Below are 27,890 nucleotides of genomic sequence, written 5' to 3'. Positions count from 1 at the left end.
CTTTCAGAAATGAATATGGCATCCTTTGCGATGCTTCATCAAAATTGACCCTTAAAAAATGTGTACATCACATAATTAAGCGTAGAAAGACCCAAAAATACTTCCTTGTTTGCCGAATCCCATGTGATTTTTTTGTTGCCACTAAAATGCTATGACCTTTTGTTTGTCCTCTTTTTTGTTTTTGTTTATTTTCATGCAAAACGTGGGATCTCACTGTAAATAGCAAATGGTCTACTGGGGTTCAGGTTAGGGATGAGGATAGGGGGACATCACCCTGCATTGTGGCTTTAAACATAAAATGGACAGGGAAAACAGCAGAACACTAAACCATCCATGCATCTCTCTTACACAAAATAAACAACAGTAACTGGCTTATATTACAGAAATGGATTTATTATTGTAAATTGGGCAGAAAGGACACTGGTAAATACACGACTTATACCGGGTAATTAAGGTCCATGCTAATATGCAAACACATTACACAGTCTTCTAATATTTGAATCGACGCCAAGAAATCCTCCCCCAAGTAGAGGGGTCAAATAATCGACTGCATAGTTTGAAACGCTGTGTCAATTTATCTGTTGTAGTTAACTTACATACCAAATAGCTCGACTTAAAAAACAAAACAGAAAAAAGCGAGACACTGTTAAACTATTTTAAAATAAAATGCAAACCAAATACAACTCTACCTAAATTATTGGGAACTTTGAAATGTCCTCAAACCGTATCGACAAATTACAAATAATTGTCAAGGCTGCAAGAAGGGGAGGGGGGGTGTAGAGGGTAGAGCGTATGTTACTGTAAAATATCCAGTTGGTTGCTTTTTTTCCTCCATGTAAAGCGACTAAGAATCAAAATGACAAAGTGTAGAAAAAATTAGATACAAAAAGAAAAGTACACTGCTGGCTTCTCTTATTTAAAAGAAAATCCGTCTAAATCCTTTTGATTAGCACCAGTGTCAGAGACTCCATTTGAAACATTAACTAGGCAATGTTCTGTGATAGTGTACGGTCACTTGACCTAAGTAATTACTGACCACCACCACCCCCTTTCTTTTTCTTACTTTTTACATTTAAAAAACAAAAGAAACTTTACAATATGTGGGATTGTCTGAACAAGTAAGAAGAAGCAATTACAAAGATAAAACAAAGGTAGACAAAAATAAAATAAAATAAAACATTGGCCAATAAATACATCAGTCGACAACACCACAGTGGTTTTAGTTGTTAGGACTGATGATGCGATACGCGATAGTAAGGTGGATATGACATAAAGCAACGCCATCACTCGTTATGTTAAATTTCTATATGGAGGAAGGGACGTACACCGTCACATTAGGCTTATCGTAAACCCCCCTACCCCAATCCTATTTTCTAAATTTACATAAAAAACGAGGAAAATCAAAGGATAGTGATCATTGGCTGCAGTTTGCGTAAGTATGTGTGTGTGTGTACGTGTGTGTGGGTGCGTGTGTATGTGTATGCGCATAACAAACAACCTGAGCTTAACATGGCAGAATGTAAGACAGTACACAAATATACGACTACGAAAAAAGATACAACTGGGTCCCGATATACCAGAGTCTCGCGTTCACAAAAAAAATAAAATTGCAGAATTATACGAAATTAACATTCTTTCTTATTTTTTTTTTAAAAAAAAGTACAACTGGGTCAAAGCTTGTAATTATTTTGTTTTCCATTTCCAAATTTGTTTGGTTGGTACTATATATGCATATTGTTATTTTTTTTTAATTAAATAACAAATTCTGTTTCTCTGATAACATCACAAAAATAATTGCTATCATCTTTTTTTTTTTTTTTCCTTCAAATTTCTCATTACAAGCTTTATAAGTATATTATATCATTAACACATTACTTTGGGATGTCTTTGATTTGACTAATTTACCTAATAATGCATGTCAGTAGATTAAGGTTTTGTTAATACCATACTCAAAAAAATAGCTCTTGTACATTTTCTTGATACTACATGTACAAGAATGGTGTGGCATGAACATAAGAGATTACCAAGGTGAAATGACTAAATGTACTGACTACCAGTAGTTCCATTGTTATTTTTTTTTCAGATGCAGAGATAACAGGGTTTTAAAAACTCCCCGGTTAGAATAATAAATGTTTTTCATTTTTTGTGTACAAAATTATGGAAATTATGGTACACAATTTACAGTGGTCTTTATATGGTCTTTGTCTTTTTTTTTAAAAACACCGTCAAATGATGCAAGCAGCTGGGTTTTCATGGCTACTTCCATGCTGTCATCTGCCGAGAATAAATTGACATATTCACAGGGAGTAGGGGGGAGGAGGTTAGAGGCACTCATCATAGTGAAATATTTCTAATTCCAGTCTAAACGCAACACCGCTAAAAAAAATGCCACCCTTTAAAGCCAACACACCGTCTCACCCCACCCACCATTTAAAAAAAAAAAAAAAAAAATGCACACACTGTTCATGTTCAACCGAATGCTACTATGTGCTGGTGTCGGCATTATGTTTAAATGCTTGTCAAAGTTATAATTCAAACTGAATAGGTTTCTCGTTGCTTTTTCTTTTCATATTTCTATATATAAAAAAAAAGCCGACTACATGGTAGACTATATAAGGCAACTATTTACAGAAATACATGTGCTACACTACGCCATGCTGTCCCATCCCGTTGATGTCTGGTCAGGGTCGGCATAACTCGTTCGGTGAGGGGTTGAAGGACTGCTCAACGAACTGTTATTGGATGCTGTCAATAAAACAGAAAAATAAATATAAATAAAATATTTGCAATTTGCGTGATGTCGATGGAAAAACACTCGTACCTCAACCAACTATAGACTGTGAAAGAATAATGTGAAAGAGAATTGGGGAAAAAAAATAAAAAATTGCCAAAATTGCTCTGGTCAGCCATATTGCATAGAATTTTAACAAAAAACAACTTGCATCTTAATGCAGCAATATACTGCCTCTGTACCAAATCTGAATAAACTTAGTAATTGTATTCTCACGTTATAAACAAAAATTAATAACAAAATTAAGTATTTTTGAAGAACAAAACGGCCACCAGTCAGCCAATTTCGAAAAAAAAATCAAAAATAAAGAATGCACCTCAGTATGCAAAGAGATGTTACCCATATTCTAAGTTTGAACAGAATCAGCCAGCACAATTTGGAAATATGCTCTACACAGATTTTTAGGCTATTTTGGGGTCAAATATGGCCACAAGTCGACCATTTTGAATCTGAATAAGCTATTGTTTATTACGATCATAGCAGGTTCAACAACGAGAAGTGATACAAATACGCACTGGTGAAGTCACCATGACACTTAAAGAGAGATTGTAGTGGTAACACTAACCTATCGAGTGCCTAGGCGAGTGTGATGATAGATCTAGAGAACAATCCCGTTCGTCCTCAGCCATAGAGAAACTCTTCTGGGAGTTGTCTTGAGAAGATGTCGTTGAACTGTCTGACGGTGGACCGGCCGACCGCTGTGGTGAGCCATGTGGTGGTGATCCTCGTGTATTGCCGTTGATGCCACTGAGCGCAGGTGAAGCACTGTGGGTGCTCACTGGACGTCTGTGTCCCCCCTGACCAACTGCTGCTACAGGTGGCTGGAACATACTCTTAACTCGTTCTATGTCACGCCGCTGCGTCTCGTCAGAGTGCCGAACTGTCTGTGATGAAGAAAGTGGGAGAAAATGTTAGTACCAGCTAAATAAGGAAAACAAGAACGCCAGTGGAAGAAAACAATCACTTTTTAGTGGTTTAATACATTATGTGCATAAACACGACACCATGTTGTGCAAAGTATACAAAGATGTGAACAGAGTGGTAGTTGTGTGCATTAACAAACAAACAAATATTACGAGAGTGAGGGGTAAAAGTGGATTACAGTACGTACCCCGTCCTCCGGGATATCTCCGAGAATATCAGCTGCTGTCATAGACTGGACGAATAGAATGAAGTATGAAGATTATAGAAAAGATATTTAATTAAAAGAAATGTAAATGAAGATATGAAGCTTGGTGATTGTTTTTTTTTTTGTTTTTTTTGCTGTTTAGATGGATACGCATTTATTTCTTATTTTTAATGAGACAGAATTTCACATTGCTTAGGAGATTTAATTTGACAACTTTAAAAATTTGTTTGATTGCACACAAAAAATCAGTAGATATGATAGCAAACAGAACAAGTGGAAGGAGTTGACAATGGTTAACAGATTCAATGACATTTAGTTCCACTTGATACAAAGAACTTGTAAAATTTCTGTTCACTACATTCTAAAAATAAAAACATTTGTCCAAAATTTAAGTTTAAAAAATCTGAAAATGATTGAAATGTTGTCAAAATACTCGTTGCGAAAAGGTTGCCTGACCTGATTAACATTAATGGACTGCAGTGTCCTGTGTGATACACACGCACGACGATGTCACGTCCCCACGGTATTAGGATATTAGTGTATTTGTTAGAATTGTTTATTTTAACAGTGAAGAAAACAGCTTCAGAAGATGCATGAACAAAGTATGAACAACGGAGATATCAGTATTTTGTGTAACGTTCAGAGGAACGAGATATGACAGAGGCAAGGATGAAAGTTGGAGTTGTAGCCGCTTTGTTTGTCCCAAATGCTCTATAGCCACAGCACAGCACAGTTCCCAAACTGCCATCCAGACTCTAGCTTAATGAGCCCTACACCACTGTTAAAGTGCAATGTCTTCATGTACGCAAGGTCAGGAGACTTACCACTGGAAGGTCTTTCAATATCTGTAAGCCGTCACCTGGCCCCATGTGAGAAATGTGGTTGAAGTTCATGGGCCCCGATATCAGCGATTTCATGCTACTGATCCTGTTTTAGAGAACAAAGTCAATAACATAAAGTGTAAATGGACGTGACAGAAATTGATCACATTGATCACTGCATTCGATATTTACAGCATGCAGAAAACAGAGCATCTCTAACCATTCACATATTAACAAGAACATCACGCGTGTTGATGACAAGAGAATAATTCATGAAGTATGCTTACTTTCTCGCTACCCGCTCATCTTCTCTCGTCTTGAACGAGAACCTTCTCTTACTTTGCTGCCGCTGCATTTGTTGTCGCTTATGGAATGGCATGTCTGGTATCCGCAGGTTGATAGCATTATCTGTTGAAAAGGAAAGCGTGTTATCGTCGTTTGCAGATCACAAGGATGAGACAAGATGTCCATCTTTAAATACCAAGAAAGCCAGAAAGTATCAACAATCCCACAGCAGTGAGCACTGAGAAAAATTTTAATTTTACTTACCACATGCAATATTGTGAAAGAACAGCAACCTTGGCATGTGTCCTTCTGTGACTAAACTAACATTCATACTACCGTCATGTGACAGTGGCTTTGTCTGCATAAATGAAAAATAATTAATAATAAAAGACGTGTTATTATAAAAGAAAAGCTGTTGGTCACTGGAATTATAGCATTTTGATGTCTATGTTGCTTAAAATATTGTAGTTATTTTAATTTGATAACTATGGTCACATAAACAATTGTTACTAAACCTTGTATGTTCATATTATATGAAAGACAAAGCTAATCAAAGAAAGCTTAGAACTCCTGTGTGTTGAAAGTGTTGGAGACACATTGAAATTAATTAAAAATTTAAGATTTGCTTTTCAAACAAGAAGCTTGGCAACTAATATTTGTCTGCTATTTGAGATGCACAACAAGAAAAAAACTGTGATCAGGCAGGCAGGCAGGCAGGCAGGCAGACTAGCTGCAAAGACTCCCATTGTGTGCTTTGCACACAGGAGTAAAAAATGACACGATTAAAGTCTAGATCATCAATCGACACTGTGAAAACAACTTTTACATGTGAATACAATACATTCCATGTGAAGATGAGTGACACAGTGAGCCAGATGAGACAAACAATTCTGCACATTGATTCATCTAATATCATACATGATTGAATAGACTTTCCTGCTTATATTAAACGCTCCTGAAGTCCAGACCATACCAGGACAAATATGCTGAATATTATTGGCTATTTTATTAGCATACGTGCTTACACAAATGAAAGGTGTCTATGATCATAAGCCATATTTTAATGATCCAGAAAACTAGAACAGTAACTGCAATTTCTTTTTTTAGCTATTTGTGCAACTAAAGAAGAAACAGTAATCAAAGAGACCGTATAAACATACCTGTTTATTAGGAATAGTCTGCAGCCACTCCATCTTGAGAGCATCGAAGATGTCAACTGCTGACTCGCTATATACAGTTAAGTAAGGCTTTGAATAAGCTGAGAACAGAGAATAATATTGATGAGTACAAAACAACCTACAGATTAGACGCGTATACGGGGGGGGGGGGGGGGGGGGATACAAAGATTTGACTTACTGATTGCTACTGGTGGTGATGGCCACATTAGTTCTTGAAAGCTAGACCGACGTCCATTGATATCTACATAAACACCCAATGCTGAAATAAACGTGAAACATATTTACAATGAATTAACGTAACGATAGTTCAACAAACAGTAACATATTTGCTCTATCAGAAACACATGTGCTTACATGGATTACAGAGGTGTTTCTAAGGTCAAAATAAAAAATATTTTGATGATTCATTATACAACAAATGTGTGTTTGGGCTTATATGTGCTACTTTTCAGTACAATAACTTCTCACTCCTAAAAAGTGCACAATGGTGCTGTACTTTGTTTTGTTGTCAAGACGCCTTTGTTATGTCCATCTCACCTTCTTTCTCTCCCTTACTATCATCCCTCTCACTTTTGTAATTCAATTTAATTAAACTTTAATTAAATTTTATTTAACTATAACTTATTTTTACTTACTGGCAAAACAGAGTAAGAACTCCTTGCTGCTGACTTCAACGGCACACAGTGCGTCCACAGGACTAGTCATTAAATACTTCAACGACGCATCCTCCGGGTTCAACAAAGTATGCGGGAAACCTTCCCCTTGTATTGAAAATACACCAAAACCAGACACATATCCGGCAATTAAACGTCCTCCAAAGACACCCAACCACTGAGCACTGTTCGGCAGTTGTATGTCTTTGATTTTCTTGTGTCTAATCTTAGTGCGATTGAGTTCATAAACAAAGACGTGTCTCTTAACGGCAGCACATATACACGTCGTCGAACCTTGTCGAATTGTTCCTATTGTAAACATACTGCAACCTTTGGTTTCTTGTAACTTGATCCCCTCCATTTCGTAACCATCCAAGGCCGTCATAGGAAACAGTCGTAAGTGCCGACCTTTACCTGCAAAGGTTTACCAAAAATAAATGTCTTTATGTATCGGCACTAAACAGTAGAAACTAGGAAAGTCGCCTTTAATCAAGTTGTTTAATTATTGGCTATTGAAATACCAATTTCAGATTCATATATGATAACATTTGAAATGGCCTTATTTGAGTGATAAATATACGTCACTGACAAAGGACTCCACATTAACATAAGTAAAGGTTAAGAACTTGATAATATTTAGTGGCTTACCAGAAATCACTACGAGCATTTGTTCATCGTGCAAGACTTCTATTTGATAGGCTCGCTTGCCGTCACCTATACGCAGAATTTCATCTTTGGGTAAGTCTATACAAAACATGCCTTCATCTGTACCCAGTAAAACCCGATCCGGATCTGAAAAGAAATCAGAGAAGTTCAAAATCACTACAAGACTGCGAATATTTTATGGAAATTACAGGCTAGCAAATATTATGAGAGAATTTGCGATGAATAAAACATCCACAAGTTGGGAATAAAAATCATTTCACCTACAGAGGGCGTACTTACCTACAACAGCAGCACACTGAGCCACCCTGATGAGTGGAAGTGAGTTATCACAAACTTCTCTCGCTCTAAAAACCGACCTATCGGGCAATTTATTTTTCTTAAGTACTTTGTGTAATTCGGAGAGGGCACCAACCCACTTGATACGGTCATTTTCGGTGTCTGCTAATAAAAGTATTTGCGCCTTAGCTCCCTGCTGCAGCTGTGAAGCTGTCACCTGCAAAGAATGTGTCGTTATAATTAACAAAATAATTAAGTAAGTGAAGTAATATTTTCATATACTGTAAAATACTTTACATTAGCTGGAATTAATTTTCGCTGAAAAGACTTTTTGGGTGTTTTGTATGGAATTTATTTTCACTGATTCTTGATGATTTTAATGTAAAATATAGAGAAAAAAAATATATTCGCTAGATTTTATTTTCACTTCAGTGAAAATAAAGTAATTTAAAGTATTGAAAAAGTTCTAGTTTCAGTACAGTGTTCACGACGGTTTTAACACGCTCAAACTTTCAAGAAATCAAAAGAGGTTATTCTTATGCTAATGAAGGCTATTGATTTCAAAATAATTTAATTATTAATTAATAAGGTTCTATTGTTACGCACATGAGTCACCACACTGTCAAAAATTCCTGGAAAGAACATCGTAATAACTGCATTTGATAAATGACTGAAATTACTCCATATAGCATTGAAATAAAGGGGACAATACACCTTCAACAAATATATCCATTATTTTTTTTTCTGTAAAATCAAAATTTGAGTTCTAAATCTACACAAGATACTTTTTTTGAGGAAAATCTCATAAAAGTATCAGTGAGATGATATGTGGGTAATAGTTTCAGCCCTTGAGGACAAATGATCGTACACTTACCCTAAATATACAAGGAATATCTCGTTTAAAAGCGTGTATTACATCAGATGCTAACACTGACGAAACTGAAAACTCTTCATCCCTGCGACAAAAGAAAAATAAAGATCAGATCAAAGTTGACGAATCAAGTATGAAATAAAAACAAAACAAAGGTTAAAGACATTGTGGTATGATTATTTCAGTAACAACCAATTGAATCAATGTCCAAACTATTTGAAGATGTTTTGAAAAAAATGGGCATGCGCTGAACAAAAATAAAAACTCACCTCATATCAATCACATGAGTGAGGAAGGTTGTTGGCTGTGCGTTTTTTCCTTCTGGCATCTCAAAAAGGAAAAGTTTAAAATCGCAAACTACGGCGAACTGCTTCATCCATCCTTTGCGTACTCCACCGGGTTTGGGAATCTTCAAGTTTCCTTCGTAGGCAGTGCCAATACCACGAGTAGGGTCGATTCCCAGTGGCCTTTTAGCTACAAAAAATCAAATTAAAATTCATATCAATCAAGTGTTGCACTGTTTATACATTGAAATCACAAAACTTTTCAGTTCAGTTGTTTTTAACTAAAAGTTTATAAGAAAATGAATGAAACAAATTTAAATGAATTTAAAATAGTAATTGCAAAACAAAGTTTCACCTCGGCTACAATATACTTGCCACATTATTGTATTTCCTCTATTTCAAGCTCCCCTTCAATAAACAGCATATACAAAGTAGAAATACAGTTTGTTTTTTACTGATACCGTATATTGTCTTAAACTATCAGTGCATTTCAAATGTGATTTTTCCACTTACTCACTGGTATAATATACACATTGTATTGTGAGAACTGCATCCAAGAATTTATCCTTTTCACCACTAGTTCCCTCTTTTCATCACATTTTTTTAGTCTCGTTTTTAGTTAGCACTTTTCTTCAAAAGATTGGGACAAAAATAGCCAAGTTTCTTGAGTAAAAGTGAAAATTTACTCAAATTTTGTCTGTCAGCTCCAAAATTAGGGTTGATTTTCAGAAATATTAAAGAATAAAACAAAAAAGTGCAGAAAAATTTGGGCGGGAAAGTCTGGTGGTGAAAAGGTCAATATACACGCGAATACACTTTAAATACAGGAAATACAGTAATTATGCAGGTAATCAACAGATATCGATAACATAATTAGCACAGAACGCAATCTTAGGTTTGGTAATGCGGACAGCTATGTAAATGCGATGAGTAGAACGAAGAAGACAGCAGACAGCATGGTTTGGGCACATAATGAATTGAAGTCTGACTCGCTTGTGGTATCAAATCTGTGTTTTCTACAGATGTTTTGTATCTTTTAGTTTTATGCATATTCTTTATATACTTACGAATCATCTATTAAAAAAAATGATAATTTAAGTTTAATTATTGTTTATAGTTAAGGCCGATCATTCAATATCTGAATCTGGTTCGTCAAAAAAAAAATATGGTCTTTTTCACACATATTTTTAGTAAATATCGATATAAAATTAGTAAAGATAAAATTGTAGACGATACAGATATGACACACATCTTTCACATCATCTCGGAGAGACTCACTTATTTGAAACAGAGCGACATTTAGCATCAAGGATGACAATGCGTTAATAACAGTGGAAATAATAATATTCACACACCCAAGACTTAATAACAATAGCAAATATAAATTCGCAGACATTGTAATGAAAATTTGCTAATTACAGGCACGCTTAACACTAACATGCAGGGCTATACTACACTATCTACGGGATGTCTTCATGTAACTTTGACCAGTACAGGAAAGGTGAAAAGAAGACAGCAGACTATAAAAAAAAATTGATGTACGAAACAAAAACAAAAAAAAAGAAATTTTGTGAACTTTACTGTAAGTCAATTTTGGTCATGTATCGCACATCTGTTGAGTATTGCTCATACCAGTGGTGCAATAAATGAACATGTTTTCAGCATCAATCGTACGTCTTATTCATATAAAAAATTCAGCCTATAATAAACATGCTAACAGTGAGCAGGGGGAAGGGGGGTAAATTTCAAGTGAAAGAGAAAAATTGCCCAAAGAAATAAAAACTTTCATGATGCAGTGAAATTCTATTAAAAATCTACCTTGTTGGAGGCATGAAATGAAGTTAAATCCTACAATATACAAAACGAACGAGTCAGCGATCGATCGAAAAACTTGTTAACTAACCATAAAAACATTAATTTCAACTGTACACCATGATAATGAATTAAAAAGGTAGGTGAAGGTGAACGATACTTACTTTGATCTGCCGGTATCGGACAGACTTGCGGCGCTTTCTCTGCACAGGCAGTGTGGCAGGCAAAGTGGCAAACTGAAAAACAAAGACAGCAAGGAAGAAAAAAAAGTTAATATTCTAATCGTATATTATAAAATGAGACCATCAAGGTTCCGTGATACCACAACTCAATATATAAATCTAGTGAGTTATCTTACCTTCGCAAACAGTTCCTTGTCTCACCTGGCCAATCATGAGAGAGGTACAATGATTGCACTTGACAGGAGTACCAAACGTTCTCACCACAAACTGGTGAGCTTTGGGTTTTGGAGTGACAAATATCGGCTTCGGAGCTGGATAAACTGTTGGTGGCGGAGGTGGTGGTGGCGTGTCCTCCTAGATAAAAATATTGCATACATCCGTTAAAAACAATAACAACTAATAAATAAATGAAGAACATGAACACAGAATATAGAATGAAATCTATACAATGATGAATCACTTCCATCACACAGTTAATAACATGACTTGTAAAAACAAAACACTTCAACACTGTCACACTGAGGGGGCTCTATGTTAAAATGACTAGCCTCTATCAGGTTGAAATGAACCAGTATGTTAATTTCAAGCACACTTACCATAATATCGCTATCACTGTCAGTGCTGACTTGGGATGAGCTCACCGACTTGGCAGCTTCCCTCGGCTCCAAATAATCGGGTTCAGGTGGATGTGGCGGCATCGTGTCCAGATCACCAAGGTCGTCCTGCAAGGAAAAATGTAACAATTAATATCAAGTTCACACCGATGGATATTCTTCTTTTCTTAATTTGTCATGCATATTGTTTAACAGACATTGCAACAAAATTCAACATACTTAGAGCTTAAAAAGAATTCTAATTTTTTTTATATTTTGGAAAAAATACTTAATTATATGAACTTAACTGTGGTCAAGTCAATGTTAAAATACACAGGGGTGACAAGATTAGGGACAAGGTTTACATAGTCATTAATGAGATTAAAGGGATGTTAAAGTCATACATTAGCATGTGTACTTAAACTAGTTAGGAATTATGAACAACAAGTAGACTCTTACTTTACATGCAAGACAACAACTCTAGTTTATGTGAATATAAACCAAAACTTTTACTTGAAATTCACACAAATGATAGTTGCACTCTGAAGAACATTTTTTTATCTTGTAGCAATTTCCAAGAAGAGACAAAAATTAACATAATTTGTTTTTCCCAATTAAGGTTTTCTCGTGTCAATCAGACATGTGACCAAATAATGGAATTCCAGTATCTGTCAAGGTCATTCAAGTTCAGATACTGCTGTCATGTGGAATGTTTTTTTGTTTTTTGGGGGGAATTAGAGCATACTGCAATAAATTGTTTTTTACAGTCTGTGTTACAATAAATCTAGTTCTTACGAGTCCACAGAATTTTTTTTTATACATAAAAAATATTCCTGAGATTACAATCCTAAGTTGTCATGCATGTAGTCATCGCCTTTCTGACGTCTCGCAACAATACTGTATGTACACATGTTTAGTTAAAATGAGTGTGTGAAAATATAAAAAAATTTTGGCTGATTTTAATTTAAATTTTCATTTTGCACATAAAATTCAGCACTGAAATCAACACGAGTTGAAATAACAATAGTTCAAGACTGTAATGTACTCTATTTTCACTTGAAATTTATTTTCGCTGAAGGGATAATCAGTGAAAATAAAATCTAGTAAAAATACCTTTTTTTCTATACTTTACATCCAGGTAATCAGAAATTGGTGAAAATAAAAACTTCATACAAAACCAAAATGTTTTTTTCAGTGAAAATTAATTCCAGCCAAAATACAGTATTTTTAATACAGCACTCTAATACATTGTTTGAAATGTCATCAAAGAATAAGGTTAAGAAATACATTCGCATCACGTGAAAGACATGCTTGACACAAACGCAAAATTGAAATTAAAACCACCAAAACAAAAGATATTAAACTTGCAAGTGCGATATAAAGAACACATAAGGTAAGTTACTATACAGGAATAAATACATATACCGTACTCGACTGCGTTAGCGCCCATGCCCGGGCAAGCGCCCACCCCCCACTTTTGCGCAATTTTTATATTTGGGGTCACATTCGGCAAAGCGCCCACCCCTTCAAAATGCAACTAATTTAAAACTTGGTCTTGCGTAACGAATCTTGGTAATCGTTTTTTATATGATACAGCGTGGATATCGACTGCTGTGAACATGTTGTGAATGTGTATAACATGGTAACCGTGCGTAAACTACGCTTCGACAATGACCTGTTAATACAAGTAAAATGCGGTAAATATTTCATGCCATATACAGTTTAACTCTCAAAAATGGCTAATTACTAGTTTTTTGGAAAAACTATGTCGTTTATTCGCTGAAATCAATTCCAACAGATCGTACTTCGACATCGATAATTCACTTCTGCATTGCGTTACCGGGAAGTCTTCGGGAATTTCCGAAGAATTGCGTCAGTACAACACAGCATTGTGATTGGTTAATAACCAACTTGACCCATTAGGTCAAAGGACGCCACTGCAGGTGAAATCTGCAAATGAATCATGGCGGAAAGTGATTTTCATCGAGAGTTTGCGTACGATCCAACACCTTCGTCAGTGGAGATAATATGACAATTTTGACTTCGACTGTGTTCCAACAGACCCAAATGTTTTTAATTTTGTAAATTCTGGCGGTACGTAATTAATATTGTAATAAAATGTGCATATTTTTTGTGATCATTTCTGTTTCTTCATTGTGAAAATCAATGACGACTCAACTAATTTCGTAATTTGATTTCCCTCAAAGACGTAATCTGTCACTTGATGAATCAAATTTCATTTGCACTGTTTTTCGAGGGGGGTGCTCGGGTAAGCGCCTACCCCTAAAAAATCGTGATTTTCTGAGTTGAGGCCCTTGGGCGCTAACACGGTCGAGTACAGTTTATATATATATATATATACTTCTGATTTAATTACCTCAAAATCAAAAGTACTTTGGAAGAAGCCCTTCAGGTGAGAAGATAAAAGCACATGTTTGAAATGAACAAGTGGAAAGCTGTAATGAAACGTGGTCAAAGACACAAAGCAAGCAAGTGGCAAAAGCATATACAGTTGTTCAGCTCTGTTTTTTTTTTCTTTTTTTGAAGAGTATACAAAGCTGTAAATGAAAACCGAGTGCTTTGAGATGCAGTCTTTTGTACAGCATGTTCAGTATGGAGAGAAACATTGCAATGCACACAATATGGATACCAAAATGACAAAATAACACAAGGAAATGACACGTAAATAGTACAGTCGTACAATTTATCAAGCTGCACTGAAGCCGATTATGCAATCCATAGAGTCCCCATGCCAAAAAAAAAAAGATGCAAGAAATAAAGAAGGGTGAAACTTACGCCTACCTCTTCAAGACATTCTGTCTTTGAAGACTCCTTGAGGAAATTGAGGAATGACATTTGCGAGTCGGGACGGTTCGGTGCTGTTATCAAAGTAAACATAAAGGTATGTAATTACAATTTTATGGGAAATTCATTGTACGGCCAAAACAACTATAACAGACAAGTAAGTGAGATATTGATTACAAATGCCACTTACACCCTGCATCATCCACTTTCAAGTTCAATTCTTTGATAGTCTCTTTAAGTTTCTCAACTTCCTCCAGCAATTCCTTGTTGCGGCTTTCTGATTCAGCCAACCGACTGTAAGACAGAACGGGAGAAGAGAAAGTTGAAATTAACACAATATTAGAAATTCACATTAGCGCAAACATGGGAGGAACATAGCAAGACAAAGACTATATCATGACAATACAATCATCACCTTTCAGTCCCGACATGGCTAGCCTTAATGTTTTTCAATTCTTCCATCACACTCTGTTTGGCTTGGATCTCGCTCTGCAGACTGGACTGCAGGTTGAGCAGTTCAATCTTGTCAAGTTTCTGAGAACGTCGCAACTTCCAATCCTTTTCCTGCACAAAGATAACAGAGTGACAATTACAACACACCATGCGGCAAGTCAGCGTGACGCTTGATTCCCTCAATGATTGCACAAAATTTAAAGTTGTAATAAGTACACAACTGTATAATTTCTCTCATAAACAAACCGCCTATCGTTCACTCCTCCGCTATCAAAGAAGAAGAGTAATAAAAATTGATGCAACAAACTTACTCGTGTTGGCCCTCCCACACCTGTCATCTTCAGGCCTTCTAGTTCTTCAGTCATCTTGGTCGCTAACGCTTGTAAATATCCTCTGGCATCTTTCTCATCACTCACCCTACAGGAAGTCAAAGAATAAGATGCTAATGGTGGAAAAACTGTACTTAATGATGCACCTCCATCACATCTGATTGATAATGGAATGACCCACCAAGAAACAAGACCTTTAAGGGGCAATTAACTTCACTGTGGGGGCGTACTCGTGAATTACATGTGCAGATAATATGTACATGTAGGCAAAAACGATTTACACCAGTAACATACAAACCACCTTGTACTTACCATTGTATAATTTCTGCTATCTGCGCCTCCCAATGTGCTACCGAGTCTTTCTTGTCTGATAGCTCACGCATCTCCTCTTCAAGCTGCCTGTTAATACGGTTCATTTTTTCCATTTGTGAGTTCGCCTGTTGGTGATGGAATGGCAAGATTAGACAAGCTGACTCTTAGGTTATCTCTTCAAGTAACACAAAGACTTGAAAGTTTTGAACTCGAATGAGTGAAAAGTTAACATTGCTACAACAAGTTTCAGGTGGCCAGTACGAACGACACAGACACATGGACAGACATACACCAAGCTTATTATAGCAATATACAGTAATACGTGATTATTTACCCTATCTACATCCATCTGCAGTTTCTTGTTGTCTTCTTGAACTATGGCCATTTCACGTTCGTATTTCCTTCGTAGATCAGAGATCTTTTCTTCATGATCTGAAACATTGGCTCTGCGCGAGTTTTCCAATTTTTCTTTTATTACTTTGATTTCTCCAACCAAGCGTTGTACATTGTTTTCCGAGTCCAGCAACTGTTCCCGTAGTTTCTGCAGAAATGGGGGAAAAAAACACATCAGTACGGTGTTTTCAAATGTATGAGGTCCTACTCAATATCGACTGAGCAAAACATGTCTTGATACTTACTTTTTCTTCATTAATATGTCTCGTTTTTTCTTTGGTTAAGTTTTCCTCATACATCACATCTCGCTTCTCCATAGTAGCTTTTAACTTGGCAAGTTCCTGCTGCTTGTTCAGTCCACTGGTGCTTGGTGTACGACCCAATGCTCGCTTCTACAAAATTACAACAATGGGTAGTTTACAAATATCAAGTTCAACCTAATGTCAAAGTCAATGGCTATTTTTAGACACATACAAATCTTACGCCTATAAAACACAGCATAATTGAATTGTTACGTCACATAAAATGATTAAGAGCCCCGCCATCTCCTCCAAAAAACCCAGCACCAGACATAAAAAAAAATGTTCAACTACCTTCATGGTTTCCATTTCATCTTCTAATTGTTTTGAGTACTGTTCACTCCGTTCTCGTAACTTCCTTTGTTTGTTGGCTTCAGCTGACTTCTCTTCTACGTAAGCTTCCAGCTACAAAAAACAAAGAAGAATTTATTATAATTTACCCAGTACATGAAAGCTTTAAAAATGTATTGTCTCTATTAGTTCATTTTGCTTCAGTAACATATGTGGTTCACCAAATGCACCATAATTTCTTAAAAATATCAGAAAAATTTGAGATATTTTTGAAGATTGTTTTGTGATTCAGTTTTCAGCGATATTGAGTTATTATTGAGTTATTAATTTTTCAAAATTTAATATGAAGAGTTTCCAACTGTAAAGATAGGTCTGTAATTCACACCTGATTCTCTCATCTCATCCACATCGTTCAAATTCCTCACTTTCTGAATTATGGAATACGATTGTTTTTATTCATGTAGCCACTGCACCCACTGTTTAGCAAACCACCCAAAAGAAGCATGTGAAGGGATACTTACGAGACATATAGTAAACAATACAACTTGAACATAATTTTTTTTGCAAAGTTTATAGAGTCAAGCAGAGTATTTTAACATGTCCATTATTTTTTTTTTTTTCAGTTTATATTTATCTATTCCATAAACATAAAAAAAATAATGTAATTCTAATCTTAAACTCAGTCTAGCCATTATGTAAACAACAACATTCATGTCACCGAACATTTGAAAACCACAGTTTGGTAATACAATCTGTCAATTTAGCTTAAAGGCACTAAAATGTTATGCCACAAGATAATCCTCACAAAGAAAGAAAAAAAAAAAACTAGTTTCTTAATAGGCAACGACCGACCCACATCAACCCTACCGATGTGGTTCAATGCACGGGGTTGCTGTATTAACCAGACAGGCAACGGAAACAATAACGAGGAAAAAGTTTACTGAGCTATTACCAATTATGAGAAATGTACACACTTGTAATGAACACCCCCAGTACATTTCATCAGCTATTGACATTCCTGCCTGCGTCGCAAGTAAACATTTACGGCATTGTTTTCAAAATTTATACAGCCACCGAAAAGTCAATATGCGGCAACATTGTTTAAAGGCTTGGGTGGGTCAAGTGGCATCTGGCAAATAACATAATAATATATTGACATTGTTTTGGATTAAATTCCATTTGAACCAACTGAAACCACTGTATCAAAACAATTATCATTAACAGTAACTGTTCAAGAGAATGATACCGATCAAAGCGGATATGAACAGTGTATTTGTTTACTTACAACAATCTGAATGAACAGATCCCTTGTTCAGATTTCTTGCTTTTTTTACTTGCTTATAATAGCTCATAATAAAACGGCCCCTCCCCATTTCTCCAAAAATGTATCATCCATACCTCTTTTCTCATTTTCTCAGACTTCCTTGCGTCTTGTCGCATCATATCCACTTTCTGCATGGCATGCTCGAGTTCTTCCTCTTTCTCACGGACCAGCCGAGATGATTTCTGTTTCTGTGACCTCAGGTCAGACAACCTGAATAGAGTGGGTAATAGCATTTCAATCAAGATAAAAACAAGAATATGGCAACATGGGTCTCCCCCGAATGAGAAGCCCTCATCTTGTAATTATATTTAACAAAAGGATGAATGAAAGAAGAAATTTGGAATCAAGTGATAATTTTGATAGTGCATGCTGGTCACCATGGAAACCTCTTCCTCTTCAAAGCAAGAAAAAAGAAATTAAATTAAAAATTTTCGATTTATATAGCAACTCTCCACATAATCATGGTATCCTAACAACCAGAGGACCAATCTCATTCATATGTAATGAGATTCACTATAATGATGACGCATAACTGTTTGTGACTCGTCATTCGTGTCATGACAGATCAGAGTAAACTTCACATTGGAATGAAAAATTATCAACCACTTGTACAAGACATAAAATGTTGCACGTTTTCATTGGTCCAAACTTGATGGTACTCACCTATCATTGAGATCGGAGAACTCCTGCATCGCTAGTTTCCTCTGAGTCTGTGCTTCTTTCAGTTCCTTGGTCTGCGATTTGTACCGGTCGTGCATCTGTTCCAATTCTCGTTGCATTTCTTCTTTTTCAATCTTCAGCCTCTTGTTATCTCTCTCCATCAATTTTATCCGACTGTTCCTGTCACCATCTATGTTTTCCAGTTCTTTCCTAATTGCTATGGCTTCTTTCAAATCCCGCTCCACGTGGTTGGTTTCTGATTGCGATTCTGTGGAAACAAAAGTAAGGTTAGAAAGTGCACAAGTACAAAGCTCAGTGGTCAAATGTACTTTAAAATCGCAACTAATCGAGGGCCGCGACTTACCGAGGGACCACGTGCATTGAAAACATATAAAAAGCACATATATACCCTTGGTTTAGTTAATTGAAAGATTAGAAACATATTTACAAATTGTATGATGTATCATATGTGTCAGGCAGTATTCGAATAAAATCATGACTGTGTTTGCTGTAAACATTGCAGTGATGGTTGTTTACTTTGTTTGTGTCCGATACTATGTGGGTCGTTTGCTGTTGCTTGCAACTTCGACGGTAACAGCTTCCAAAATAAACCAGTTTCATCGCAATTATAAACTTGTTCGTCAAAAAAACCACCTTCATAGATAATTTCTCTCAGTTTTTCGGGAAAAGTTCTGACAGCGTCCATGTTCGCAGATCGAGCTTCGCCTAGGTTTGAGACTGAGTGTATAGCGTGTTTTCTTTGCCATCGCAAGAACCACCCTGAAATGGCCTCAAATTCAAGGTCGTCATATCTGAGTTGTGTGCTTTGCATTGGGTGATGGGACCAGAGAGTAGAGTTCCGGTAAACCGTTCTTGAAGAAATGTAAACAGCTTTATCGATGTCGTCATTGTCGGACAATTTCGCACGTTTTTCTGTTCAGTCCCGCCTCTTGGTCAACTTTGAAAACGAATTTACTCTTCATTTTTTACCCACCCACGAATAGTGGGCTCATCCACTACTAGACAAGGTCGATCGCTGTGAGTTTATGGCGTACGAACAAGCTGGATAGCTTTCGCTTTGACATGCTGCTCAGTTGAGAAATAGAGATCAAATAATGAATTCAACTCATTGTAGTGAGTTTTATAGAAGTATACCAAAATGGGACCGGCCAAGAAGCACGTACGGTCACTACTCGACAGCCCTGTTGACACCTTGAGTAAGGCCGCCGTCACCCATTGCATCTCAGCAATTGACGGACAGTAGGTGTTAAGTTGTCTCTTTAACGGTTAGTTAAAAACACTGAGACGAAACATTAGCCTTTGTACTTCAAAACTGCTGTCAAAACACAATAGAAATTTTGGGAGCCATCGAACTACCCGCGACTTAGCCGAATCGCGACTTACCGAGGCGCGACTTAGCGATGGATCACTGTATTTACAACAAAATCCCAAAAAATTACCTTGTATTTTCTTTTTCAACAATAACACTTCATCTCGGAGTCTACGCATTTCAGGTTCTGTTGCCATGGAATTGCTTATCCTCCTGCCAGGTGACGATGGAGCTGCATCCAAGGCATTGCTTTGGGATGTTTGATGAAGGGCTCGGGTAGTATCTAGTAGTAAAAACAAAACTTGTGGTCTTAGAATTATCCGGAGAATTCACATCAGTGATTATTAGCCAATTTCATAAAATTGATGTTTTTTTCACACAACTTTCATCATAAATCCTTATGACTTGTAATTCACCTATTAAATAAATCAACTACAATGAGTGTCTGGAAAAACTGATACAGCAAAATGTACTCACCTTGGAGTTTCCTTGTTAACTCTGACTTCTCATTTTCCAATCGTTTAATTCTCCTTTCGTACGCTTCAACCGCTAGTGTACCAATATTTTCATCTTCTATTGTTACACGCTCGGCGTTTACCAGAGAGCCCAAGTCACTCAGCGAACTGCAGTAAAAAAAAAAACACAACTGAAACTAAGTAACAATTTCTCACAGACAGCACTGAAGAGATTTGTCAATGATAGGCACCATATGGTGGTGGGAAAAAAAACAAAGTGGGTTTTGTGAAGTGCCTGCCTTTGTAGAAAATATCTGACAGGAGCTAATGGTTTGATAGAACACAGAACTGAAGCAAAGAAAGCTATTATTGCAGACATCCAAGTTTGAGATACTACACAGAAGTACTTTCTGAAACCCTAATACGAAATTTGTAAACGCTGAAAGAAATCTACGTAGTGTAGTATCAGGACAAAAGCACTTCATCTTCCAGCTAGAAACATTATCTATACATCCCGAAGTCCCATCTCCTCCCTAGTTTGATACATACTACACAGAAGAAGTTGAATTAATAGTCAGAATAAGAATAAATACAAGAACAAAAACAAACAAAAAAGTAAATACAAACCTATCCCTTGTAAATGTAAATCCAACAAACGGCAGGTGATTGCCGCTAAATGCACCATGTGTTGTCGGAGGCACCGAATCTGACGCTCGAAAATCATTATCGTCTACGTCAAAATTGGAAGTATCTGTGGGACTACTAACTTCGGGAAGATAAGGCGGCACCACTGTGAAATAAATACAAATTAGTTGTGAGAATTATGCCTCGGATACTGACAAATACGGTACACTTGTATGTTCCATGTAATACGATGTTATACTTCATAAAACTAAAATTATTACTGAAACCACTTTATGCTATTATGTTAATTTTCGGTATTTTTGATTTTTTTGCATCAAGAACAAATTCAATTTATTTAAATTCTGACGAAAATAAGAAATACGATATACCATAAACAAGCAACCTCACGATCCAAATAGTTTCAAATGTCTTTGTAGAGTTTTTTTCTCAAAATAAAGTTGACATTGTTCTGTACTATTTTCCCAAGGTCAAATTGCACAGAAATCTACCCACGTTACTTATATACCAAGTATCAAAGCAATTGAGCTGGTAGTTTTCAAGAAGAAGTCATAAATAGCATTTTTTACCAAAAATGACAAAAATATTCTCTACAAATTGAGAAATGAAGATATCATCACAAAATGAACAAATCTGACGTAGGTCCACCTGTAGTACCTAAATACCAAGTCAAAGCAATTGTGCTGTAAGTTTTCAAGAAGAAGTTGAAAACTGAATTGTTGACGAACGGATGGACAATCACCTATATGACACCTTTCGCTGACAGTGGAGCTAAAAAAGCAAGCTCCGCACATCAAAATTTTGGAGGAGGGCTCATGATCAATAGTAAGTCAATATCACGACTACAAATTTTGTCGACATACAGTTACATTCAATAGCAAATTAAAGATGCAAATAAGTCAGAGGTCAAGACGTCATCCAATTCACGTGGTACCACATGTAATTTAATTTTTCTATACTCATCAATCAATGAATTAATTTGTTTTTCTCAAAGCACGTAATGTAAACCCAAATCTCAAGATTTGCGCTATAAATAACCGTAAGAGACGATTGAACCACAAGATGAAAATCTTGATTTCGGCAAAAGATATGGATGCCATTGGATTATTCCATTACTGGGGAGTGGGGTCCAGTGTGAGAATAGCAGAGGGGTAACCATAAAGACTGAGCCGACTTACTATCTCGAATATGTTCCCAGTTAATTCCTTCAAACCAGGGGTGATTTTTGAAATCGTCTAGACCGTTCTGTCCTAGTCTCTGCTCAGCACTGCATATTAACTTCCGTATGAGATCCATAGCATCTTCAGAAACGTCATCGATATCGGATGGAAAATCAAAGCGAGTCTACAATATAACCATGTACAAAAATGAATAAATGTTGTTTTGAAGACCCACCATATTTTACATTATATTTGCCATGCCTACAGCAATGTGATTCTAAAGACATGTGTAACCAAGACAACCTAAGAAAACTTGTGCAATTTCAACTGATTACAGCATAAAAGAAAACAGTTATGTACAGTTTTTGAATCAACTGCAATCAATACAATTGGAAACTGAAATGTATTAAATTTAAATATTTTAATCTAAATTCATATTTTCATATTTCATCAAAATATGGAAATATACATGACACGCAGAGATGAAATCTACTACACCAAAAAACACTTTTGTTAGATTAGAAGAAAGAACTAGAGATATGCCTGGAATCAGCGACAACATGGAACAATGCAAAGCACAACCACTTGAGAAAAAAATTAACTCATTTCATCACCCCGTCACCCTGTTCAATCAAGAATCTTATTTCTTCACAAAACAGTCAATTAAACTATACGCTAGTTTATCAGAGAGAGAGAGCGAGAACAATACAGGTTTGTGTGATAAGGAGAAAACAAACTCCCACCACAACCTGCATTGTTCAACAACAACATTGCCAGTTCAAAGTAGAAATATATTGAGTGACATGCACATATAAGTGTTGAGTGACATATATTTACAAGGAGTGAATATTTTAGAAAATAGAGAAGTCATTTATATAAGTCGCAAAGACAAATTTCCGCAAAGCAACGGTCTTGCCATCATACCAAGAGCTAACAACCAATCAATTTATCTGAATTGATTTGACCTATTCGACTTTTTGTTCGGTTCTGGAATGTTGATGTTTACACATCAAATATATCTGGTGTCTATTCTCCCCTGACCTCTTTCATCATCAATCAATTCGGTGGAGGCAGGAGAGGGGGGGAGGGGGTTAAAATACTAATATCCCAATACCCGTATACCATAATATGCATAAATTGCTGAATTGAATGCAAATACACTGATATTAATCACACTCAACGTTCACTTTTATCATCATAAATAAGACACAGAAGTTAGGATAAATATATGTGAAATTACACTATAGACAAGGTACAGATGTGAAGACAATGACTAAAACGGGTAGGGACGCACTAATTAATCAGGTATTTTGAGTGACCCATCCCACTAAAACCTCAGTCTTCCCCCACCCCATGGCTTCTGTTTCAAATTTACTCAGACAAGATCACGTAACCTAACGCGCATCAAATTGGTTTTAAACTTTACAAGAGGGATGGTGTTAATGAACTAACAATTTGTTTATACTACTGATAAAACTCATTAACTACCAGAATTACACTTCTCCTTCAGAAATGACAATGTCAAGGTTACCAGTGGACAATATGGTATGGTACAGTACTGTGTATGTTTCAGCTGTGCATACATACCAATATGGATAACTTAATTAAATAATTATTAACAACTATACTAATAATAAACACTGATGTAAATTACACAAATATAACTGAAATGGATTATGAAATATACCATTAAAGCACAGAAGAAATAAACATTGATAATATCAATATCTTTTAAGCAATAAACATTTACATTTTTTTGACGGGGTCATCTAGTTTAACTTTGCCGGTATTTTACGTCATTGACAGGAAATGTGCTGGGGGAACCAAAGGAAGATGCACGGTTCAGGTTACATGTCTATAGCTGAACAACTCAACTCCTTTGACGTCAATGTAACCACACCGTAGTACCACACCGTAGTACCGTACTTTATGAGAAGCACGACATATCAGATGGACAGAAGTCTACGAGGAATTAATTCTCGTACAACAAAAAATCACGGTCTGTCTCTTGAGTAAAGTAACAGTTAACAACACACATTTTGTCAGTTGTGAAAAAGACATTACCGAAATATACAAGTGTTGAATACCACATGTACCAAAGCCCAAGGGTATTGACAAAGAGGGAACAAGACGATAACACATAGTTTGAATTAAGTGCATGCAATTTATAGAAGAAAAAAAAAAAAACATCTGCTAATATACTAAGGCTGGCAGGAATCACAATAAGTTAGGAGGTCCCCAGAACTTTATTTAAACCAGACAAAATCTGAGAGAATATGATATTTGGTAGACTAGAACAGCCTAACTGACGTTTATGCTATCTACAACAGGATCACTCGTGCACTGTATTCACAGTGTCATTTCACTGCTGCATTTCTGTCATTTTTTTCATGACGTGGTTAATGAAATTCCAATATTTAAACAGTTAGCAGGCTGTCCTAGTTCTCTAACCCCCCCCCCCCCCACTTGCAGACAGAATGCAACAACCGATCCAGGGTCAATGGCCTTTTGCATGTAACAGTACACCCAGGCAAGGTAATCTCATTTCAGCCAGAGAAGGAAGGCAAAAAAAAAAAAGGCTGAGGTTAATGATATGTACGGTAACTTGAAACAGTAGACTATTCGAATAATATGAATTTCACAATGACTGGTGGACAAATAATCCATTTCACAGACTGTTTATTTTGATGCACTTCAAAATGCTACAGTTATGGCCATGGCTTATTTTCAGTATTTAGAATAAACAGTCTGAAGTTTATAATAATAACTGTGTAGAGAGGCTGTCATCATCTCGGATATACCCATTAAATCTAAAATTTGACTTACAAATACAATAAACGATATTTAGGGGCCCCTATAAAGTTTAAAACAAACATATAAACATGAACTTTGTATAAATGAAACAAAGTAGCGATGTATTTCGAAATACATGTACCAGAATGGTGGAAACAAACGTAGCTGTGTTGGTTTCTCATCGTCATGCCATTGACCTATGAAGCTACCCTTTCTCAGACTGCACTATGCAAACAGCGCTATAAAGCCGGGTGGTGTATTTCAACAGACCACACGCTAAGCTTGAAGCCATGTGGAGGGAATTTCATGCCTAGGCTATCCATCGAGTCCGTCTGTCTGGGTCTGCTTAGCTCCTGTACACATTCTCGCCTCTTGTAGAAGAGTTCACGTCATGAAAAAAAATTATAAGGATACAACTATATGCTCGTATTAGAGATTATTTTTCTGCATTAATTGGGACACCTGATTTTTATAATTCAACCATGGCTGGAAAATATAAAAACACAACTAGCCACATCTTATCCAAGTCTTGATTCTTCTAATTTTCATTTTAAAAATTAACTGTCATTGTATATTTAATTCTAAAATCATGTTACCACCAACTTATTAATTTAACCTCTCAACAAATACAAATTTAGGGACCTCTAATACAGACCATAGTCCAATTATTGGAATGATCATAGAAAGTGTAAATTCATTGATTCAGCTTTGATTAGAGATGACATAACGAGCCGTGACACTGAGTTGAGATAAGAGGTAATGTTGTTCTTAGCCCCCAATCCTCAATATGTAGCTAAGATGCTAATTTTTTCATTCTCTTAATATTGAGTTTCACCAAATGGGGAAAAAAGCGGCTGTGATGCATTCTGAGTATATTACAAACTATATTGCCACCTGCCAGCACAGAAAAGCTTGGCAATGAATGACAGAGCATGGTGGGGGTCACGGTGAGGTCACGCTTCACAATTTTTTTATAGAGAATTTTAACTTCCTTTCCCATGGCACAACTCCCAAATGTACACGTCATGCAGAGAGACAAGGGAGGAATGATACCACATCCATGTTAATTTCTTCCAGCTGTGCACGCCCTTGTTAATTTCACATGAAACTAATACAAAAGGATGAAGTACCTCACCTTGTGATTCATAATTTTACCATACGTTTCCACAAGCGATTCCGCATAGAATGGTGTTTCACCAAATAGCATCTCGTACATGCAGACGCCCAACGACCACCAGTCACACTCTGCACCATATCGGCCTTTGCCGTCTTCCATTGCCTGTAACAGATGAGGAAGAAAAAATAAGTAGAAATGCGCAAATTACGAAGCTGAACACACATACTTTAAACATGCAACAATTAACTATTGTCGAAAAAGTTTGCAGCACTGAAACCACTCAAGCATTTGAGAATTGTAATACTGGTACCTATATATAGGATTGAAACATGTTACTTACCCGTAGAATTTCAGGTGAAATATAATCTGGTGTTCCTACTGCTACATTAGACTGCACCTAAAAAATGAGATACCAACAGTTAAAATTTTTCCCAAAATAACATCACCATATTAATCTTGCAGAAATGCAACAAACAGTGCCAATCAGTGCAGTATACTAACATAAAACGGCAAATCTTACCGTTCCGTCCTCTTGAAGTTTCAGACAAGATCCGAAGTCCGCCAAGCGGACATGCCCATACTGATCCAGCAGTACGTTGTCTGGCTTCACGTCGCGGTGCACATATCGCAACTGGTGTACCGAGTCAATCGCCAAGATCATCTCGGCAACGTAAAACCTGGCCATGTCCTCTGGCAGTCTGTCTTCAAATTTACTAAGCAAGGTGAGTAAGTCGCCACCATTGTAATAGTCCATTACCAGATACTGCAGAGGGTAAAAATTACACAAGGGTGAAAATAAGAAGCTAAGACCAATCTTAATGTGGCCACTTTCATGACAATAATTATAGTAAGAGTTAATGAGGTGTATATTTTGGATTATACACAATAAATCGAGGGTCATCAAAAAAAACAATTTATGGTTCGAAATAGTCACCATTTTAATAATATTAGAATTACAATTTTCATTCGTGTTCACATTCAGTTTAAGACCTTTTTAAACTAAAGAATACTGTCATGAAACTTTATGAAATCATCTAAGGATTGTAGTTTCTTAATTAGTAATAATTACAATATTCTGAGAAATTACTGCATACCTTTAATAAAAGGTTATTTATTTCATATACTGTTTATTCAAATAAAGGATGCCCGTGCTGCATGCAGCATGTAAAATATTGATTCTCAATGTGTTTTTTCGCTCAACTCACATTAAATGGGATCCCACCTTAAAATGAAATAGCTGCTCATTCACAGATTAGGATCTCAATATAATATTTACATTTAGGAATTTATAAAAAAAAAAAAAAAAAAAAAAAAAAAATCATCCATGTTTTAGACATCACTTTTCTACACATATACCAAATTTAACGATATAAAATCATGAAATTCTTCTTTCTTTCTTTTTTAAGTGATTAAAATTCCTCACACAAGGCCAACTAAAAATATCTAACCCAGCAAACAAAAATACCAGGCAGCATTCCCACTTCAGTGGAGGTAGAAAAAAAGTATTTATAACCACAGACTGTGCCCAATTGCTGGCCAGAATTGTAAAACTGTCAATGAATTAAGAATCAGAACTTTCTGTTTGTAAACTATAATCTCTCAACAGTATTTTATGATTTTTATTATGCATTGCTGGGAGAGAAAAAATATACATCGGATTATTACATACTGTAAATATCAATTGTCACGTCACTTTGCAGTTGAAAGAAATATGCATTGTATTATCAATTTCAATTATTTTGTACATCTACGCAATGAAATATACATGTACATGTGTACATAAACTGTACGTTGTAAATCACAAATCCGTTGCTAGTTAATAGAATTTCTCACATTAAGCATATATCGAAGGAGAGGGGGTCTTATAAGTCGTCCTCACTCATTTATTCCTTCAATTCATTTATTTTTAGAATAATTAAATTAATTACTGGAAGACGCATCTTGCCAGGAAATTTACGATAAGAAATTTATCAACCGCAACTGTAA

At 36.1% G+C, this 27,890-nt stretch overlaps 1 protein-coding gene across 6 annotated transcripts in view; it reads right to left on the bottom strand.

The window, feature by feature from the left end:
• Nucleotides 1–372: 372 nt before the first annotated feature.
• LOC100377053 (serine/threonine-protein kinase MRCK alpha) overlaps nucleotides 373–27,890 on the bottom strand; it is a 47,372-nt gene continuing 19,854 nt past the window's right edge. Inside the window, exons 5-39 of one of the 6 annotated variants that reach the window (XM_085494257.1) lie at nucleotides 26,425–26,667; nucleotides 26,245–26,301; nucleotides 25,923–26,066; nucleotides 22,013–22,178; nucleotides 20,820–20,982; nucleotides 20,215–20,360; nucleotides 19,868–20,020; nucleotides 18,411–18,675; nucleotides 17,822–17,957; nucleotides 16,427–16,537; nucleotides 16,079–16,225; nucleotides 15,775–15,981; nucleotides 15,441–15,565; nucleotides 15,111–15,216; nucleotides 14,762–14,910; nucleotides 14,537–14,640; nucleotides 14,338–14,420; nucleotides 13,919–13,948; nucleotides 11,545–11,670; nucleotides 11,125–11,302; nucleotides 10,931–11,002; nucleotides 10,773–10,802; nucleotides 8,940–9,144; nucleotides 8,674–8,755; nucleotides 7,803–8,016; nucleotides 7,506–7,649; nucleotides 6,840–7,271; nucleotides 6,383–6,463; nucleotides 6,187–6,284; nucleotides 5,291–5,384; nucleotides 5,029–5,149; nucleotides 4,745–4,847; nucleotides 3,903–3,947; nucleotides 3,357–3,675; nucleotides 373–2,745 (exon numbers count right to left, since the gene is read on the bottom strand). In XM_085494257.1, the coding sequence (XP_085350383.1) occupies nucleotides 2,648–2,745; nucleotides 3,357–3,675; nucleotides 3,903–3,947; nucleotides 4,745–4,847; nucleotides 5,029–5,149; nucleotides 5,291–5,384; nucleotides 6,187–6,284; nucleotides 6,383–6,463; nucleotides 6,840–7,271; nucleotides 7,506–7,649; nucleotides 7,803–8,016; nucleotides 8,674–8,755; nucleotides 8,940–9,144; nucleotides 10,773–10,802; nucleotides 10,931–11,002; nucleotides 11,125–11,302; nucleotides 11,545–11,670; nucleotides 13,919–13,948; nucleotides 14,338–14,420; nucleotides 14,537–14,640; nucleotides 14,762–14,910; nucleotides 15,111–15,216; nucleotides 15,441–15,565; nucleotides 15,775–15,981; nucleotides 16,079–16,225; nucleotides 16,427–16,537; nucleotides 17,822–17,957; nucleotides 18,411–18,675; nucleotides 19,868–20,020; nucleotides 20,215–20,360; nucleotides 20,820–20,982; nucleotides 22,013–22,178; nucleotides 25,923–26,066; nucleotides 26,245–26,301; nucleotides 26,425–26,667 (4,977 nt within the window). In that variant the 3' untranslated portion in view covers nucleotides 373–2,647. The remainder of the gene's footprint in view (nucleotides 2,746–3,356; nucleotides 3,676–3,902; nucleotides 3,948–4,744; nucleotides 4,848–5,028; nucleotides 5,150–5,290; nucleotides 5,385–6,186; nucleotides 6,285–6,382; nucleotides 6,464–6,839; nucleotides 7,272–7,505; nucleotides 7,650–7,802; nucleotides 8,017–8,673; nucleotides 8,756–8,939; nucleotides 9,145–10,772; nucleotides 10,803–10,930; nucleotides 11,003–11,124; nucleotides 11,303–11,544; nucleotides 11,671–13,918; nucleotides 13,949–14,337; nucleotides 14,421–14,536; nucleotides 14,641–14,761; nucleotides 14,911–15,110; nucleotides 15,217–15,440; nucleotides 15,566–15,774; nucleotides 15,982–16,078; nucleotides 16,226–16,426; nucleotides 16,538–17,821; nucleotides 17,958–18,410; nucleotides 18,676–19,867; nucleotides 20,021–20,214; nucleotides 20,361–20,819; nucleotides 20,983–22,012; nucleotides 22,179–25,922; nucleotides 26,067–26,244; nucleotides 26,302–26,424; nucleotides 26,668–27,890) is intronic. The other 5 variants (XM_085494262.1, XM_085494280.1, XM_085494267.1 and 2 more) reach the window with 5 other exon arrangements.

Source organism: Saccoglossus kowalevskii, chromosome 2, assembly GCF_978046115.1.
Source record: "Saccoglossus kowalevskii chromosome 2, keSacKowa6.1, whole genome shotgun sequence".
NCBI lineage: Eukaryota > Metazoa > Hemichordata > Enteropneusta > Harrimaniidae > Saccoglossus > Saccoglossus kowalevskii.
The sequence above is the reverse complement of the archived record's forward strand: the minus strand, read 5'-3'. Positions and strand labels throughout refer to the sequence as shown.